At 46.2% G+C, this 20,898-nt stretch overlaps 1 protein-coding gene across 6 annotated transcripts in view; it reads right to left on the bottom strand.

Moving 5' to 3' along the window:
• NTRK3 (neurotrophic receptor tyrosine kinase 3) overlaps positions 1-20,898 on the bottom strand; it is a 386,176-nt gene that overhangs the window by 137,839 nt on the left and 227,439 nt on the right. For 5 of the 6 annotated variants that reach the window (XR_012895725.1, XM_075897044.1, XM_075897046.1 and 2 more), the window contains exon 12: positions 8,540-8,728. Coding sequence is in view for 5 of the 6 variants with exons in the window: in XM_075897044.1 (XP_075753159.1) it covers positions 8,540-8,728 (189 nt within the window). In the remaining variant the exon portion in view is untranslated. Of the gene's footprint in view, positions 1-593; positions 8,246-8,539; positions 8,729-20,898 lie in introns of those variants that run through there. The other variant, XM_075897049.1, reaches the window with a different exon arrangement.

Here is a 20,898-nt window from a genome sequence, read left to right on the forward strand (position 1 = left end):
AGTCATCAGTGACAGCTCTTGTCCAGGAAAACTCAGGAGGTTTCTGGCTGTGGAAAGGCTGGCTGGGCAGCAATGGGGAAGCAGACAGAAGAAGTGGTTGTTAGGGTAAGTGGGACAGAGCACCCTGCAGCAGTCTGATCTACAGGTAACAAAGGCACAGCCAATGCTAAGGGAGATTAAGAGGCTATCAAAATAAAAAAACTCAATAATAGTAGGGGATTTCAAATATCCCCGTATTAACTGTGTACACGTCACCTCTGGGCGAGATGCAGAGATAAAATTTCTTGATACCTTAAATGACTGTTTCTTAGAACAGCTGGTTCTGGAACCCACAAGGGGAAGAGGCTATTCTTGGTTTAGTCCTAAGTGGAGCGTAGGATCTGGTCCAGGAGGTAAATATAACTGGACCACTTGGAAATAGTGACCACAATGTAATAAAATGTATCATCCCTGTGATGGGAAAAACACTTCAGAAGCCCAACACTGTGGCATTTAATTTCAGAAAGAGGAACTACACAAAAAGATGAGGTTAGTTAAACAAAAATTAAAGGATACAGTGACAAAAGTAAAATCTCTGCAAGCTGCATGGAAACTTTTCAAAGACACCATAATAGAGGCCCAATTTAAATGTATACCCCAAATTAAAAAACACTGTAAGAGAACCAGAAAAGTGCCAAGATGGCTTAACATTCAAGCAAAAGAAGCAATGACAGATAAAAAGATATCCTTTAAAAGGTGGAAGTCAAATCCTAGTGAGGAAAATAGAAAGGAGCATATACTTGTCAAATTAAGTGTACAAATATAATAAGAAAAGCCAAAAAGGAGTTTGAAGAACACAAAACCAAAAACTCAAAAAGAAATACTTAAAAATATTTTGCTATATCACAAGCAGGAAGCCTGCTAAACAATCAGTTTGGACAATCGAGATGCTAAAGGAGCACACAAAGATGATACAGTCATTGCGGAGAAGCTCAATGAATTCTTTGGTTCAGTCTTCACGGCTGGTGATACTGGGGAGATTCTCACACCTGAGGAATTCTTTTTAGGTAAAAATCTGAGGAATTGTCCCAGATTGAGGTGTCATTTGAGGAGGTTTTGGAACAAATTGATAAACTTAACAGTAACAAGTCACCGGGACCAGATGGCATTTACCAAGAGTTCTGGAGGAATTCAAATGAGAAATTGCAGAACTATTAACTGTGGTTTGTAACCTGTCCTTTAAATCAGCTTCCGTACCTTATGACTGGAAGATTGCTAACATGACGCCAATCTTTAAAAAGGGCTCTAGAAGTAATCCTGGCAATTACAGACCGGTAAGTCTCACAACAATACTGGGCAAATTAGATGAAACTATAGCAAAGAATAAAAATGTCAGACACTTAGATGAACATAATTTGTTGGGGGAAAATCTACATGGTTTCTGTAAAGGGAAATCATGCCTTACTAATCTGACTAGAGTTCTTTGAGGGGCTCAACAAACATGTGGACAAGGGGGAATCCAGTGGATATAGTTTACTGTATTTAGATTTCCAGAAAGCCTTTGACAAGGTCCTTCACTAAAGGCTCTTAAGTAAAGTAAGTTGTCATGGGATAAGAGGGAAGGTCCTTTCATGGACTGATAACTGGTTAAAAGAAAGGAAACAAAGGGTAGGAATAAATGGTAAATTTTCAGAGTGGAGAGAAGTAATGGGGTCCCCCAAGGGTCTGTCCTGGGACCAATCCTATTCAAACTATTTATAAATGATCTTGAGAAAGGGGTAAACAGAGAGGTGGCAAAATTTGCAGATGATACCGAACTTCTCAAAACAGTTAGGACCAAAGTAGACTGAAGAGCTTCAAAAAGATCTCACCAAACTAAGTGATTGGGCAACAAAATGTCAAATTAAATTTAATGTTGATTAAACGTAAACTAATGCACATTGGAAAAAATAATCCCAACTATACATAAAAAATGATGGGGACTAATTTAGTTACAACTCCTCAAGAGAGAGATCTTGGAGTCACTGTGGATAGTGCTTTGAAAACATCCTTTTAGTGTGCAGCGGCAGTGAAAAAGGCAAATAGAATGTGAGGAATCATTAAAAAAGGGATAGAGAATAAGACAGAGAATATCTTATTGCCTCTATATAAAACCATGGTGCACTCAGATCTGGAATACTGCATACAGAAGTGGTTGCCTCATCTCAAAAAAGATATATTGGCATTGGAAAAAGTTCAGAAAAGGGTAACAAAAATGATTAGGGGTCTGGAATGGGTCCCATATGAAGGGAGATGAAAAAGGTGCAGACTTTTCAGCTTAGAAATGAGGAGACTAAGGGGGGATATGATAGAGGTCTATAAAATCATGACCGGTGTGGAGAAAGTGAATAAGGAAATGTTATTTATTTATTCCCACAATATAAGAACTAGGGGTCACCAAATGAAATTAATAGGGAGCAGGTTTAAAACAAAACAAAAGGAAGTTTTTCTTCATGCAACACACAGTCAACCCGTGGAACTCCTTGCCAGAGGATGAGGTGAAGACTAGGACTTTAACAGGGTTAAAAAAAAAAAAAAAAAAAACTAGATGGCCTCCATGAATCTAAGTCAATCAATGGCTACCAGCCAGGAATGGTGTCCCTAGCCTCTGTTTGTCTGGAAATGGGTGAGAGGAAAGGGCGCACATGAGGATTACATGTTGTGTTCCCTCTCTCTGGGGCATCTGGCATTGGCCACTGGCGGCAGACAGGATACTGGGCTAGATGGACCTTTGGTCTGACCCAGTATGGCCGTTCTTATGTTCTTAAGAGAAAGGGGCATAGCCTCCTAGTCAGATCTAAATGGACAAATATGCCTTGATCGCTGTTCTTCTTTTATCATTCAAAAAGCAATTGGAATTCTAACCTGACATTCAAGTTGTGAGCAGAGGTAATAAAAAATGAAACCAGCCTCAGATAGGAGGTCTGGTTTAAACTCTATCTCCTCATCCAGCTGCTTCTCTCACTTCTACAAACACTTCACTCTTATCTGGATTAAGTATCAACTAATTCTTTCATCTATACCCCAGCCTCCTTCAGACTCCGAGGCACAGGATGGCACTCCCTGGGTGGATGAGGTGTTGGCAGTATCCTGAGAAGGCGTCAGCCCAAACATCCCCACTAAGTCCCCTTGTGATCTCAGATACAGATGGAACACAAGGGATGGCAGCATAAAATGCTGATGTATCATGCAAGATAGCACCATGGTCCAAGACTCCTCTGAGGAGCCTCTAAAAAAAGTGAAGGGAGCTAGGGTCTCTGGGAAAGATAAAGCTTTTCCAAAGGAGCAGGGAGATGTGTTCGTGCTTGTATACATGAGCATCAGCAGGACTTCCAAGGATTTGGGGATGGGGAGGCAGAGATTCAGGCTACTCAGAGGCTACATCTACTATAATTCAGTTACTCTAGGCAGGTTGTTAAAAGTTAAAGGGCTTCTGTCATCAGTGCAAAATTTACATTTGGTAGAAATAAGTTTTTCTAAACCCTAGCTGCCCTCAGAAATGTTTCCTCTTCTATTAGCAGTAAACTCCGTTGTTTTCATACGAATACACAGCAAACATTGCAACCTGAATTATGCACCTTGATGAACCTGGGAGCACAATGATTACAAGGAAAATGGAATGCACTTGGTCAGTTTCCTATATCCAAGCTAAAGGAAATACAGCTGGTGAACAAAAAGCAGAAGCAGTGAGAGCAAAACTGGATTTTTAAAGATCCTCTCCCATTTTCACTCTCTAGTGTTATTAGAGACATAGGGGAGGAAATCTGTTTGTCTAAAGAATATGATTTTTGAATGGACCACAGATTTCCTTTCAAACTGCATTACAAATGCAAGATAAAGACAGAATGATATGCGAAAAGGCTGCTGATGGTGTCTATTGTGTGATTTGCCTTAGTTTTTCCAAAGTACTTCTTTTTAGCCAATTACCATATATTTACAGTTAGCATAATTATATCTAATTACTTAATTAGTATGAATATGTGTAATTACTAACTTCGAATATGCAATTATGTCAGGGCAGCCAGTAATAAATGAAGTTTAAAAAAACCCCTCATTAGTACTCTATAGAAGGACGTCAACTCCGCCCCCATGGTGAATGCATCATGGTGCTGAGGCTGCACCAGTCCCAACAGAGGAAAACAAACCAAACAACAGTCGTGCCCAGTCAGCAACAGCAGCAGCAACAAAAATCAAAGCAGACTCTGTACAGATCTAGCATCATTGCTTTTACTGGGGCCGGAGCAACCGATTTTGAAAGAGCATCTCCGACTGACTCTTTACCACAGACACAATCTGAGAATTGCTGGAGTTTCCAAGGAGGGATCCAAACTTTTCTGAAAGTGTTTTTCATTTCGGAGGCATTTTCTTCCTAGTTCTGCTCTAGAACAGCCTCAGAAAAATCCAGTTTTCTTCAAGAACAATTGCTCCTGGGTTACTGCTGTTCTGACAAAACAAGAAGCCAACTGAACTTTTGCTACCATGGTTGCACAGAGCTTGAGGATACAGAATCAAGAGGTTCTAATAAATAATCAGCTCAGCATGTCCAGTGCTTATTATTAATTGATTTAATATCACTTATATTAGTTATTGTTATTATTATAATCATCCAAAGCAAAATCAGCCTCCAAACCTTTTCATCTGAAACATCTGGGAAGCTTTTAGACCTAAGAAATGTCCAGCTTCTTCCATCACCCACCTGGAATCACAGTCAGGGGGCAACATGGATCCTTTTTAGACTGTTGATGACTGGCAAATTGGAGCTAGACTGAAAAGTCTCCATTGCCATTAACAAGCGCAGATGTTCATGGTCAAAACAATGGCATTTGGTCCCTCTCACCAGCATCAGGGCTACGCATCAGTGTTAATGTCTCTTGGGCTGACACTTGCCATTTTTTCCAATCGTCATGTGGTTAATTTTTGGAGCAAACTGCTGCTTCCTGCCCACAGGATCTGACTGCCATTTTCAGGATATGTTGGAGGGTAGAATGAGTCACCTTTTGCTTCAACACCAGCATCACTCCTGGGATGAGATCCTGTTGAACTTGCTGCATGCTGAATTCTGATGAGTTCTTTTCCATATGGTGCCCGAGCCCAAAACAACTTAAATTGCATTTTAGAAAAGCAGCACAACTATTTCCAGATGACAGTGAAGGCATAGACTCATCCATGCCCATTGGTCTCCCTGAGATCTCAGTTCAGCAGATGTGCTCACCTGATTCCTGTTCAATGTCCCAGAAAAAAGAGGCCACTCCTCGGAGATCAACTGGTCCCATAAATCTGACACTCTACTTAACCCCCCCTGCAGCGGTGTGAGAACTACTGAAGCGGATGCTTTTAGTTGTATCTTTTAAAGGCATCCTTCCAAGCCAATGTGCTGAGCAGTGCACATGCAGTTATGGCGGGAAGGAGCAAAGAGAATGGCAAGGTATGGGAGGAGCAGAGCACGAAGTCCCAAAGGGTCAATACTTCCTAATACAGGAACAGGATGGTACACTTGCTCCCACAACTGGAAGGGAAGAATGACTCTTTCCTTCGGTCTGTCTAATTCTGGGAGCAGCAGCAAGTAGGTGAGGGAAAGGCCCTGGTCTGACGAGCTCCCAGGAAATTACCGGTGTCAGAGTGAGCTCCAGCATCCCTCATCTTATTGACAAGAAAAAAAAATGGTACATCCAAGCAAACATCTCTGTCTCCTCACAGACAGCAGTAATTAATGGGCCTGTAAGAGTACCCCCCGCAGGACAGGCTTGTACAGAAGCAGCAAGAGGGGGCAAAGTATAGCAGGCAGCAAGCTGCTTTCCATATTTCATCTGCAATTCCATTATGCAGAACTAAGTGGCTGGGAATAAACATCCATCATTCCCACATGATAAGCGATGTTTGTTAGTGCAGAGGGTGACGGAAATCTATATCACACCAATGTACTATTAATACTGCATTAAGCACTGAGAGTTTTCTCTCCTCACTGTAATTCACTAACAGGTGTCTGCCCAGATACCTGGCATCACAGCCGACCAGGGAGGCAGGCCAAGTGAAAGAGAGAAGTTACTTCCCAAAATCTATATGGTGCGTTAACAAAACCTGTCTGAGAACATGGGCTAGATAGCTTACAGGGGAGGGAGAGAGGAGAGAAGGGGGTAAATGCCTTTGCTGGTTATGGGCTTCACAATCTAATATCCAGCTGGTTGATTTAGCAGGATGGCAGTAATCAGAAGGGCAGGAGCTACCTGTCCCTGGTTTGTCCAGGAACTACACCAGCCCATTTTCTGCTAGGTATTAATATCCTTGCCTATCTAAAGCACTTCACCTCGCCTTCATAGGGGTAAGGGGAGGAGGGAGAAATATTTGAGTCCAAGTCCTTGAGAAGAACAAGCCAGAGGCTCAGCGTGTACAATGGTGGGTGGATGAGAACAGTCACTCACCACAAACCAAACCAAAGAGGCCAAATTAGCACTGGGTGGAATAGCTGGAGTAAAATCAAAATCAAATGGAAGCTGCAGGAAGTTTGGAAAAAAACTGGTTGGTTTTATTTATTTTAAATGTGAACTATAATATTAGGGCTCAGGCAACATTGCTACTGCTATAACAGGGAATTTGGCCTAAGTAAGAACTGCAAGATTGGGCCCTAAATATAATAAACGAACACCGGAAACATGGAGTCCGGTAAATGATTCCAGACAGTCACGTAGAGATAAATGCTCTCTCTATAATCTGTTGTGCGTGTATTTATTTACAATGTTAAATTCTCCCCGCATGGCCCAGTTCTGTGAGCCAGATTCTAGCCTCTCTGGTGTGATGAACTTTTCAGATCTTAATTAAACAGAACCCTTTTGAGCAAATTCTGCTGTGATCTACTTTCTGGTCAGCCTCACAATATGTAACCAGACCCTGCCAAACTCAGAGTAAATTGAATCCTTTGATTTTCAACCACCACTACTTCAATGCTCCAAAATGGCTGGCGTGCTATGAAATACCATAGATTACAGAGAAGGGAGAGAATCAGAGCCATCAGTCTGTAAAGTGTTTTGAGATGAGGTACTATAAAAATATAAAAACATAAATATGACACAGAAATACCACACTAGTTGGCTCCTTCTTGCTGACCAAAACACTCCATCCCGCCCAGTAAAAGCAGACCAAAGAAATACAGTATAATGCAAATCAAAGGGAAAGCCAGGCACAATAACTGGATACACTCCATTGCTCTTGTGATTGAAGTGCAACAAGCAGGAGTCCAAGATTGGCGGGTTCAGCTCATGTTTCTCTCTCAGTTTGTGTGCGCGTCAGTGATAGGACTAGCCCCTGACATCTCAGCAGGAGGAGAAGGGGGTGTTGTTCCAGCCTGATTGCAAAAAGGCAGCCATGGAGAACCAGCTTCCTGCCTAATGTTCAGTACTGGGTCAATTTTTAACAGTTTGGAAGTTTGATTTCTATGAGCTCCTCAAAGCTCAGCTGCTGACTCACAATTTTCTAGCTTTCCAAGTTAGCAATAACAGACTGGAAGTCTGACAACAGTAGGCTCTCCAGCAAGATACCTGGTACTTCCTGCTTCTGGTCAGGCCGGAAAGATGGTGACAATAACTTTCCGTGTGGTACTTTGTTACATCCAATCCTGGCTGGAACCAAGAAATGCCAAATATTCCAAGAAGCTGAACAATAAGTGGGGTGAAGGGCAGTTGCTGCGAGGAACTGGCAAAGCCTGAGGATACAGCGAGAAGTTGCTATCTGACCTATTGACTGTGTGTGGGCTTCATGTACTGAGGCAGTCGTGGTATGTGGTGTGCAAAAGTGCATCTTTTACTAGCGCTTCAGAGTTTATGAGGGCTCCCGCTAAGCTGGGAAGGGCACTTTATCACCTGGCGTGGAAGATATTTGCTATTTAATGGATTTTGCTCACAATGCAGACTTCATGCTTTTCAGATGCCTCCCTGAGCATAAGAAATGGGATGTCCAAATCGGTTGTTCTCCTACTCCAAGTGTTTTCGGTGTATCTGCCCTATGTGTAGACCCTGCTGTTTGCCCTTGGCACTGTGTTTGCAGGGTGCTCAAGGAGGCAGTCTCGCTGCTGTGAGGGCAGGGATATATTGGGGAAGGAAGAGGAGATGCACTCTTATCCCACAAAGGAAGTGGGTCTCTCTAATGCCTTGTGCTCTCAAGTCGCATTTGCTCATGCCTCTGGTACCATGTCCAAAGCAAACCTCTGCAGGCTCCACTCTCGGTTGTTTCTGTCCTGAATGGGGAAGGTGAACAGTGGGTGGTGATAGGAGGATGAAAGTGGAGTGGAGGGAGGGGGGGGAATTCTCCTTCTGAAGCACCTACATGTTTGTTGTGATTTTTGAGTCCTGAGATTTACCTGTGAGGTCATTTCATTTCTTGACCATCCAAAGCCCATTATCCTCCCCCACATCCTCTTCTTCCTGTTCTTTACCTCTTCCTTCTCATCCCACCCCTTCCTCTTCCCCCCCACCCCGGCCTCCATTCATGCCCCGCATAAGCAGAAGGGTCAGCTGGAGAAGGCACTCACATGTATCTGGCTTGTGGCAGTTGTGGCCTTGCCGGAAGTACTGGGGGTTCTCGATGACAGGAATACGGGTCATGCCGATCACCACCGTGTCCGGGCCAGCATCCAGCGACGAGGGTGTGGTGATGCCATGGTTGATATGGTGGAGGGGGCTGGCAGAATCCTCCTCCCCACTGATCACTGCCACAGGACCTAGAGCCATCACACAGAGAAATGTCAGACAACACCGTGAAGAGACAAGCAGCCCAGGTCCCTGTGTGGTTAGTCGTGGCATCTGGATAAATACTAATTTCGCCTCCTGAACAGGGTTAATTATCCCGGCATCTCCCACGCAATGCATGGGTGCCGAGGAGAGCCTATCTTCTGCACCATGCCAGTGAGCGAGCCAGACTGACAACCCTGAAGAGTAAACTCTAGAACTACAGCACAGGTAGCAATAGAACAGGGAGGGTCCCCAGCTCGAGGCCCTGCAGCACAGTTCAGCCTCTGCAGCATTCAGATAGCACAGCATGGGGCACGATTATAGGAGAACCCAAGCGGATTAACTAGGTAACCAAGAGTGCAGACTGGGGAAGCACCGTTCACAAACAGGGTTTCCTGGGTCTCAGGCTGTGCTCCAAGGACACCTCCCTCTCACTACCTGTGTAAATGCCTCTTTCCCTCTTCCCCTGCCTACATGCACATGACCCCTCGATCCTGCTGCTGTGCTCTGGAACCCTCCGGGGTCAATCCCGAGTGAATCTCAGTGATGAAAATCCACCCCCCCCCGCCTTTCTGTGCAATAAGCCATCCCCCTCCCCTCCAGCTGAGCTTCCGCCTCACCCCCAGCGCCAGAGCTTTAACAGACAGAGGCAGAAGTAGCCAAGGTAAACAGCCAGTGCTCTCTGACTGCAATCCAGGGGAATCCGCTCAACCTTCTCCACCTGCCAGCAGCTCGTCGGGCTGCTCTTGCCTGAGAAGAAGCTAGAGGAGGTTTTCCCACTTGCTGACACATCACAGTGTTGGTTCCTCCCCGCTCCTCCTTAATGTGAGCTGCCACAAGTACCCATGCCCAGCACCAGCAGCGAACCCCAAGCATGGTGCAGAGCCAGGCAGCCGCAGGTACAAGCTTGGGGCTGAGCTGTATTAGACTCAGTAGAGTTCCTCCTCCTCTTCTCTAAGTATGACTGTTGCCATCTCAAGCATTGTTTAACTCCCAGTTCCCCACCTGCGGCTCACTTCCAGGGATGCTTTATCCATCTTACCACTCAGTCAGGGTGTGTCTACACTGCACTCCTCTTTCAAGAGAGGAATGCAAATGCAGACAAACTAAATTGCAAATGAAGAACAGATTTGAATTTTCCGCCCTTCATTTGCATAATTGCATCCGGCCCCTTTTTCAAAACATCCTATTTCGAAAAAAGAAACACTGTCTAGATGCGGTTATTTCGAAAGAAAACTCTTCTTTTAAAATTACCCTTAAACCTCATTTTATAAGGAGAAAGGGTAATTTCAAAAGAAGAGTTTAGACAGCGTTTCTTTTTTCAAAATAGAGTATTTTGAAAAAGCGGCCGGACGTGATTATGCAAATGAAGCACAAGAAATTCAAATCCGTGCTTCATTTGCAATTTAGTTCGTCTTCATTTGCATTCCTCTCTCGAAAGAGGAACGCAATGTAGACACACCCTCACACTGCTGGGCAGCAGGACTAACAGAAAAGAGCAGCATCTCTCCCCACATTGTGCTTCTAAGCCACGGGCTGACACTTCTCACCTGGTGGGAACTGAGTGATGCCTGAGCCATTGCAGCAGGTGCACCCTTACATCCAGATAGCTCCCTCCCATCTCTCAATGCAGCCACATCCACAGTTACCTTAACACCCCTAAACACCTGCCCCCCTCCTTCTGACACCCCAAAATACTTCACCATCTGCACATACCTCCCAGTCCTTTCACAACACCCACCCACATACCACATATAGACCCTTCCAACCACACACACACACACACACACACAACAGCCCCGGCAAACATAGTCATCCTAACACAGCCAAACATGCACACTCAACCTTCCTTCAGATGTGCTAACATCCCAAACAATGGTAACATACCAACCCCCTTACATCTCTGAACATCCAAGCATGCACATGCCTGCACCCAAGAGCACAGCCCCCTTCCCACTTTTCATATTCAAAAGAAAGCCTGGGAAAAAATGGACCAGTGACCTAATAGCCAAGTCCAGCTACTTACTTCAATCAGACCCTGATTTATACAGTCCCCATTGTAAAACTGCCCATCAGCTTTCATGATGGAAAGTTCTCCAGGCCAGGAAACCTCATGGAACTTCAGAGGCCAAGAAGAATCTTTATGAATTGTTCTTTTCACAAGCCCCATGATCACCAATAATGCCCCTGATCAAACCTAAAATTGCAAGCCCCAGCCATCTGTCTTGCATGAATGGGTAACTGTTAGGAGCTGGGGAACATGAGGAATTCAATGCAAGCTTTTGCAAGGACGCACTCTTGAAGTGCCCTAATCAAATACGCTGTGATTTAGTCAGACACAAAAGAAAAATCCCAGCCATCTGGTGATGCTTCTCTTCTGTTTTCCAGAAGCTACCAGGGGCTAACAGAAGGTTAAGCTATGATGAGGAGAGCTGCTGCATTCATGCTGCACTCCCATTCAGAGAACTCCACCTTTTACCTGCACCTTCTTTCTCCTGCCACTAATCTATTGCTAATTGCACAATTACTTTATTCTGTAGTGCTAGCAACAAAGAAGAGAGTCTGGAAGTCATTTTACTCTCTTGGAGCTTCTGAGAGGATCCAAAGAATATGTGCTTCATTCAGACATTTTGACTGCATTAATCTATTCTAAAGCCTGCTAATTTCTCAGACTTCAAGTATTGTTTGTTCTTCGGAGTGGGACATAATAAAGTTATTGTGTAATTAGCAGATTCCTGGCAGCTATGACAGGTGTTTTACTCACAAGAAAGAAGTCTCTGCCTTTATTGTGAGTTCCTTTTGGCAGGTTCTCTCCTTCTTTCAGAGCCCAGATTACTCTCAACTCCTGTGATTTTACAGAAAACACAGTGCAATGCAGCTCCTCTGTAAAATGTTTGGGTTAAGACTACCGCTATTGTGTTTCTCCTAACACAATGAAAACAAAGCAATTTAAGTCTCAATGACTTGTTTTAGATGAAGAGAATACCACCACCCACATCCCGCTAAAGAAAGAACAAAAGCAAAGTCTTTTTTATGGTATGCATTTCCTGTGTCGTGAAGTGCATTGGGAAGAGAACACAAAATGGCATCTGTCTCTACAGCTAGGAGGGGGTAACATCCTTCCATTTAGGGGTGAAGGACACAGAAAACATCAAACACGGTACAAGAGCCATATATTAGGATAACAGACCAACAAAGGTCTCTCTTGCCCCCCTATGGCAGGGGCAGAGGATCTGGTCCCTCAAAGCAGCAGGATTTTAGGGGGAGGCAATGTTCCCTCTGATGTTTTCCATCCATGTGTGAAACAAATATTGTTATTGCACCAAGGCAAGTGCAGATGGGCACCACCTAGAAACATATGCTGCTGGCTGTAGGCGCTCTGCTAATTAGCTGGGCAGCACTTGCATCTTTCCAAAGTGGCTACCCAAGTGCTCATCTTACAGGGAACACTGGGGGAAGGGGGAGGATTGAACAAAGGAGTCTTACCCTGGGGAAATTCTATTTAAGGAATGGGAAGCAAAGAGTGATTGTCTTCAGCTGGCTTTTGAAACTGCCTCCTCCACTTAAGAGGATACAAGAGAACACGTGGAAAAAAAGAGAACTGTAACCAGAGGGTGGAGGAGTATTGCTGGTCCTGGGTCAGAGAAAAAGATCAGCTCTGATTTGAAGATTCTTACCCGAAATCAGGACTAGGGTGAGGAATTATGTTTTGTAACAATTTTTCTTGGTGTATTAGGATTAGATGGTGTGTTTTGTGTATTTAACTTGTAGCTTAATTTGATCTATCTGTCACCACTTGCAACCATTTAAATCTTACTTTTTATACTTAATAAAGACACTTTTTATTATCAAATTCAGTGTAAATAATTGTTACTGTGGGGTGAGGGGAGCAACAGCTGTTCATCTCTCTCCTTCATTGACAAAAAGAGCGAAATTATGAGCTTTCTCTGTCTAAAACAGATTTATTTAGGGCTGCGCTCCTGGGTGCTGACAACTCCCTGTAACAGAACTCTCCCAGAGCTGAGCTGTCATAAGTTTCTGCCACTCGCCTAGGGGGCTGTTACCCCAACTCTGTGCACTGGCTGGGGGAGATTAGAGCTTCTGGCGTAGAAAGAGGGGGTGATGGGGCACTCCACATGGCAGACAAGCGGGTTCAGTGGTATGATCAGCACACCGGGTGACAGTCTCAAGTAGGTCTCTGTGACCCAATCCCCCACAAACTCATCCTCAAGAGATTCCTAACCTACTACCCTGAGCAGGGAAACCTAGATAATGTCTCAAAGGTGGGATCAGCACCTGTTCCAAACAGAGCGACATCTCTGAACCTTGAGAGCTTCGCACACCTTCAATGATACGTAACAACTCACTGACACTGTGAAATTCATTTACAAACCAGGCAAAATGGAACGTTAGCACACTCTTGACTAAGGTCATGAGTAGTGGAGAGCAGGTGAAAAGGGAGGGGACAGTAACCAAGATTACTCCAGGGCAGGTAGAGATCAACGGATCCAACAACAGACTCGTGATACTGCAGTGGTCAACGTATTGGCTGTGCATGAAGCTGACTGTACAAAACACCTAGACCAGGCAGCTTCACGGAACGTAAGAGGCTGCTGCAGAGGTGAGCACACCTGGTGACTCAATGGATAGCATCTACCTAACCAGGTCAGTGCTGAGGTCTTCAGATTGGTGCTCCTGTCCCTCAGGTTGAAGTTGGGCTTCGAACGGAATGCCAAGAAGGCAGAATGAAGAAGAGGCAGAAAAGAACCAGAGGCATGAAAAGTAAGTCACGTCAAGCCCATCCAAATACCTCCTCAATGTAGGCCTGTCCAGTTTAAATATCTCAAGCAACGAGGCTTCCACCACTCCCCTGTTGGACACTAGTATCGTGCTGTCTTACCTCACTGGTAGACAGGGTTTCCTGAGAGTTGCTCTGCAGAGTCCTTCTCTTCATTCCATCCCATGGCTCCTACTTCAAGCCTTGTTGAAACCTTCCAAAGACCCTTGTGGATTTCACTCTAAGCGGGCTGCCACCAGTGCCAACTCTCCTTCTTTATGCTCAGCCCACATCCTCCTCTTTCTTTTAAATTGGCATTTCAGTCAGACCAGGTCCACCCAACAGAGTTCTGTCAGCATTCCTGTCTCATTTGGAGGGATGGGGGAGAATAAAATCCCAGCCACCAGCTGACCGCTATGCCAGAAAAGACCCTCAGAGCAGACACAGCTATGCCAACAGAATCACAGCTAACCCCATTCTGGGAGGCAGTGTGACTATGTTGATAGAAATACTCCTTCTGTCGTAGGCATAAGCTACATTCCCACTAGAGGGCTCTGATGGTATAGCTATACCGGCAAGACATCAGTAGGCTGGACAAGGCTTCAGTCTAAACAGAGAGCAATTCTTTGGCTAGCACCATTAATGAGCCTGGTGTTTAAGAAGGGGATATCAGGAATTCCTATGTGCCAGTTAAAGGTCTTCATGTCCCAAGGCAGTTACATGGTGTGGTGATAGGGCACACATCAGAATAAGTGAACAGGAAGGGTTGCTAAAGGTTATTAGGTTTACACTGGGTCCACACTTAAAAGGTTGGCAATTATGTCTATACTGGGTAGGGATGTAAGCGACTGGTCGACTATCCAATAAGCATAAGCTTATCAAATAGTCAAGTAGTCACTTGACTTAACTAGTTGCTCTCCCACCCTTGCTGCCTCTATCAGAGAGAGGCAGCAAGGAGGGGAGGGGGGAAGCAGAACCATCTCTGGGGTGATGCCTCCTTCCCCTGCTGCCTCTATCAGAGGCAGCAGGGGAGAGATGAGGAGGCTGCTGCTGCAAAGCTGCCCCTGTCTGCAGAAGTCCCAGCAGGGAGGTGCCCCCTGTCCCTTGTGGACAGGGGCTGATGCTACCAAGCAGCCCCTGTTTGCAGCAGCCAGGGCTGGCCATGGGCATCTTCTGTTCACGTCAGCCAGCCTTGCCCACCGGCAGACAGGGCTGTCTGCTGTGAACAGGGGTTGCTGGACTGAGCATGAGCCGGGACCGAGCAGTCATGGCTCATGCTGATCGCTGCACCTCTGCATTTTAAATAGAGTTAGAGCCCGGTGGCTCTTACTACATTTGAAATGCAGAGCCGCAATGGGGGTGGCTCCTGAAGGTGGCATGAGCCAGGACTTCTATGCAGAGTGGTCCTATTGACTAATCCTATTGTACTGACAATTTGTATCAACAATACGATTAGATTGATAACTGCATTAACATCCTTAATACTGGGATAGCTAGATTGCCAAAGCCCTCCAAGTATTAATGCAGTAAGGATGCTAAATTGCGGTTACAGGCAGTCCCCGGGTTACGTACAAGATAGGGACTATAGGTTTATTCTTAAGTTGAATTTGTATGTAAGTTGGAACTGGCTCCAGATTCAGCCGCTGCTGAAACTGATCAGTGGCTGACTACAGGAAGCCCTAGGCAGAGTTGCTCTGCCCCCGGCTTCCCGGAATCAGCCGCTGATCAGTTTCAACAGCGGCTGAATCTGGACTCCTGGGACAGAACAGCTGGGGCACTGCTGGGTAGGTCCCCGCAGGACCAACCCGGCAGCACCCCAGCTGCTCTACCCCAGGCGTCCCGCAACAAAAGCCTGGTCTGCTGGGGGGGGGGGGGCGCACTAGCTGCGCTCCCTCCCCCCCCCCCCCCCAGCAGACCAGGGAGATCCGAGCAAAGCCGCGGAGGCGCAGAGGTCCCGCCGCCTCTGCGGCTTTGCTCCTGTCTCCCTGCTGTGCTGGGGGAGTTCCCGCTGCCTGTGCGGCTTTGTTCCGGGGCAAAGGAGCAAAGCCGCACAGGCAGCGGGGTCCCGCCGCCTGTGCGGCTTTGCTCGGGTCTCCCTGTTGTGCTGGGGAGTCCCCCCCCAGCACACCAGGGAGACCCAGAGCAGCTTTTCTCGCCCCAGAGGACGCGGTGGCAGGGCTAGAAAAGCCCCGTTCGTAAGTGTGGATCCGACATAAGTCGGATCCGCGTAAGTCGGGGACTGCCTGTAATTGACTAGTCAAGTAGTTGATGGAATTTCCATTGACTACTTGACTAGTTGATAGGCACTTCTGCATTCCTCCTTTGAAATGTACAAGAACACCTCACCAGGGCTCTTGTACATTTCAAAGGAGGAATGTGGAACTCCATGTGCAGCCTGGGGCCAGTGGGAAGTCCTGCTGACTCTAGGCTGTATGCGGAAGTGCGAGCTTTGAAATGCACAAGAGTCCCCAGCAAGGGCTCTTGTGCATTTCAAAGCCACAGCGCCCTTATGAAGTCTGGGGTCAGTGAGGGACTCAAGAGTCCCCCGCTGACCCCGGGCTCCATGCTGTGCTGCAGGCCACATGGAGCCCAGGGTCAGCTGCGGAATCTCTAAGGGTATGTCTACACTACCACCCTAGTTCGAACTGTGTAGCTGCGCAGCACGGAGTCCGCACTAGCGGACATTTAAAAATGGCGGCGCCCGGCTTTATGCAAATGAAGCCCAGGATTTGAATTTCCCGGGCTTCATCTGCATAAAGCCGGGCGCCGCCATTTTTAAATGTCCGCTAGTGTGGACTCCGTGCTGCGCGGCTACACGCGGCACGGACTAGGTAGTTTGGACTAGGCTTCCTAGTCCGAACTACCGTTACTCCTCGTGAAATGAGGAGTAACGGTAGTTCGGACTAGGAAGCCTAGTGAAAGGAGGAGTAACGGTAGTTTGGACTAAGAAGCCTAATGAAACGAGGAGTAACAGTAGTTCAGAATAGAAAGCCTAGTCCGAACTACCTAGTCCGTGCCGCATGTAGCCGCGCAGCACGGAGTCCGCACTAGCGGACATTTAAAAATGGCGGCGCCCGGCTTTATGCAAATGAAGCCCGGGAAATTCAAATCCCAGGCTTCATTTGCAACTCCGGTTGCCTACATTACCACCCTAGTTCGAAATAGGGTGGTAGTGTAGACATACCCTTAGAGATTCCGCAGCTGACCCCGGGCTCCGTGTGGCCTGCAGCACAGCATGGAGCCCGGGGTCAGCGGGGGACTCTTGAGTCCCTCACTGACCCCAGACTTCATAAGGGCGCTGTGGCTTTGAAATGCACAAGAGCCCTCGCTGGGGACTCTTGTGCATTTCAAAGCTCGCACTTCCGCATACAGCCTGGAGTCAGCAGGACTTCCCACCAAGGCAGTGTTTCAAATGGGTAACTGCTGCACAGCTGAGCTAGGAATCCACTGTGCAGCGGCTGCCCCTTTTAAACGCCCACCTCAGCATTTCAAAGGGTCAGCGCCCCACAGCTAAGCCCGGGATCAGCTGTGTGGTGCTGCCCCTTTGAAACATGGAAGCGGCATTCAAAGGGGCAGTGCCTTGGAGCCCAGAGTCACCTGGGGACTCCTCAGCTGACCCCAGGCTCCAAACGGCATTTCAGGGGAACTGGGATCAGCTGGGGACTCCCCAGAATATTGTCATGATCATTAGATATACAGTGTACAAGATGCACTACCCGGCTTGTATTGAAATAATACCACCAACAGGCCGTGTTTTATCTCCGCTCAGTGAAATTCACCTAGCTCCAGCAACCACTGGTACACCTGCAGAAGTTACCCGCCCCCAAAACCTTCTGCACCCGCCCACACTGTACATCCATCACCATCCTCAAACTCTGAACAACTACTGCTAGGGATAGAGACACCCGACTATTACAACCAGAACATATTGCAGAGTCCACCTGAGCATAGTTACACCTCTTGCAGAGAATGAGCATGCAACGCTTCCCCTTTTTAGGCCCTTGGGAATCCAGTGCTAGGAAATCCACCCCTGGTGCTCCAAAGACAATCGCCTTCACCTTTTAGAGGCACTTCTGACCTCTGCTAGGGCCAGAGTTGGAGACAAAGATACTTAGCTATTGGCTAGCATCCAGCTATTTCTTTCCCCCCTTCCCCAATAAAGTCAGGAACCAGATATTATCCAATTAGTTATGTACAGAGTTTACATATTCATGTTGAGTTCCCACCAGGTCTTTCCTTCATTCCATTATCATTTAATTATTTATCGTTGTTATTTCACATTTCTCGTAAATCTCCACTCTGAGATCTCTGCCCACCCCCTACATCATCCTGCACCAACCAATGGTAGCATCTCTTGTATTTTCTGTCACTTCCACTGCCTCCTATCTTCTCTATTGAGGAGCATCGGTCACTACAGGTTGAGATCCAGGTCTTTCCAGCACAGAGTTAATTGTACTGTTCCCTTGTCAAAAATTACCACTGACACGGTATCAGAGACGCCATGCCAACATAATGGACAGACCCTTTTATATCACACCTATAGGTTTAATTTTCTCTGCCACTCGTGATCTATGCAGTCATCAGTATTTCACAGAAATAAGCCATGTATCAATAATGTAACTTTTGCGCTCTTGGGATATACCATACATATTGTAACTGCTAACCATGTACAGACCCTGAACTTAATGTAGGACACTGATGAAAGACCAAATTCTGAGATCTTTATTTGGGCACATGCCTGTTGGCTTCAGTGAGAGATTTTCTGAGGAAGGACTGAGAAAACGGAATAAAAATGGACTTTAATATTAAAGTGCCTTTGCAAATCTATGCACCTGTACGAGACAGATGGATGAACAGCAGGTGGATGCCTGAATGAACAGAATTTTGTTCCATCAATGCAGGCTATTGGACCAGGGCAACCCCTGTTTATTCCTGATGTACCCACATGAGGTCCTGGAACAGGACTGAAGTGAGTCTGAGTCCCCAATTAACTCCAATGATGGTGCAGCAGGTATCTGTGGATAACCAGGTCTTCATTGTGGATATTACTTACTGTAGAACATGGCCTCTAGTTAAATTTTGATGGATTTTGTGTGTATCTTCTGTGTTTCCTGGGATTTTATTATTCTGAAATCTCACAGACCAAAGGAAGGGTTAGGGCAGAGGTTGGATTTGATATACACCTAACCTCAGGTTAGCAGTCATCGTCGTTCATATCTGCTGCAATACAGCAACTACAGTCTCTGGGGGCCCATTCATAACTTCAGCAACCAAATGAGCTCCACCTTTAACTCTCTAACTTGGTTGTCACAATGGAAACTACCTGTGTTCGTCCAAGAGAGACTGGTGGAGAGTGAGGCCCCTACACCAGCCATTAGAGCCACTACGGAGAAAGATGCAGTTCCCTTTTCTGTCTCTTTCTCTCTTCCCCATGCCAACACACCATCACAAGTTGGGCCCAATTGTATGGCCATCTGCCTCCCTTCTGTCTTATCTCCTGGGGTGTGTCTAGACTACATGCCTCCTTCGACGGAGGCATGTAGATTAGCCAGATCGGAAGAGGGAAATGAAGCCGCGATTAAAATAATCGCGGCTTCATTTAAATTTAAATGGCTGCCCCGATCTGCCGATCAGCTGTTTGTCGGCAGATCGGGGCAGTCTGGACGCGACGCGCCGACAAAGAAGCCTTTCTTCATCGGCACAGGTAAGCCTCGTGAAACCAGGTTTACCTGTGCCGATGAAGAAAGGCTTCTTTGTCGGCGCATCGCGTCCAGACTGCCCCGATCTGCCGACAAACAGCTGATCGGCAGATCGGGGCAGCCATTTAAATTTAAATGAAGCCGCGATTATTTTAATCGCGGCTTCATTTCCCTCTTCCGATCTGGCTAATCTACATGCCTCCGTCGAAGGAGGCATGTAGTCTAGACACACCCCTGCTGCCTCTGTCCTGCCCTATATTCCTTCCAGTTCTTTCCCAGCATTATGCCCATTTTTCTTCTTCTGTCCCTTCTGGATTTGGCTCTATCCTGATTCTGCTGCTCAAAAACCCTCCCTCTTTTCATCTGCCAAGCACATTTTACCCATTCTTCTAAGCCTCCTGAAACCCACCATCTTGGGTATTCCCCCGACCCCCCATCTTCTCTCCAGCATGATCTCCTGTGGTAGAACTGGAAGGAACATAGGGCAGGACAAAGGCAGCAGAAGATAAGAGAGAAGGGAGGCAGAAGGCCATACAATTGGGCCCAACTTGTGATGGTGTGTTGGAGCGGGGAAGAGAGAAAGGACACCTCTTATTCTGTCTATAAGGCACCTAGTATATTTACAGGGTTATATAGGCCATCTGTTATGAAAAATAAAGTAAAAATAAGTACCTAGGAAAGCCCCTGTTCACATAATCATATCCTAACGGTCAATTACTTAACAAGGCAAGGTACTATATTTTCTGAGAAGATGCAGGCATAGTCATTATAGAATACCTTATAAATAGCCAGAGATTAGAGAAGTGAAGATAATGGTCACCCCACGCACATCCATAATGTAATGAATTCTCCAAAGCAGACAGGCACAGAAGCAAAAGCTCCATCATGCTACGGCAGTAACCTCTACCAGGCATCTAGAAGGCAGGCCAGGCAGGTTGTAAATGATGATGATCAGTGCTCGCTCAAGCCATGACATTCTTTACGGCAACAGAACAGCCCTCAGTGAGGAGTCAAGTTCTTTCCTATCGCTGAAAAGATCAGAGAAAGACAAAGTACCTACCTTCCAATCTGATCCTCCTTAAATCTCCTCCTAGTGAACACAAAGGGTTTTCAAAGCCACCTATAGGATAGGGACGTGCATTTCTCATTCATTGCAATGGCGAGTGGACATCCAAAGTCTTTAGATGGCTCTGGAAATCTCAGCCGGTAAACAACACAATTCCCTAACGTTTTTCTAGCTTTGTCCTAGATACATGACCAACCCCAAAGCAAAGGTCCCTACACAAGCTATATGGCTAAGAAACAGCACATTCCAATGGGACAATGGGCCACCCACACTGCCACCAATAGGAGCTGCTATTTGGAACCTGATTTTTGATCTATGCAGATCACGGCAAGAGCTGCTTGGGCCTTCCATAAGTCACCGCATCATACAAAGACCCATAAAACAAAGCCATTTAATTAAGAACTATATATGATCCATAACTAAAAAACCCCTTCCTTCCCCAATTAACTGGGCCCAAGAGCAAGTTACAGCAAGTGCTGTAAAAGCCCTCATTAAAAAAATCTGCCTGTAAAATCTCACTGCCCTTCTGGCCTGACCTCAAACCTCGATTGGTGCCTCCGTGCTTCAGTGATTTTAATCTTAAATTCAATCCATCAAAGGGTCGTATCGTCAGTTGGC

The sequence above is a fragment of the Pelodiscus sinensis genome, chromosome 14, assembly GCF_049634645.1.
Source record: "Pelodiscus sinensis isolate JC-2024 chromosome 14, ASM4963464v1, whole genome shotgun sequence".
NCBI classification, from domain to species: Eukaryota; Metazoa; Chordata; order Testudines; family Trionychidae; genus Pelodiscus; species Pelodiscus sinensis.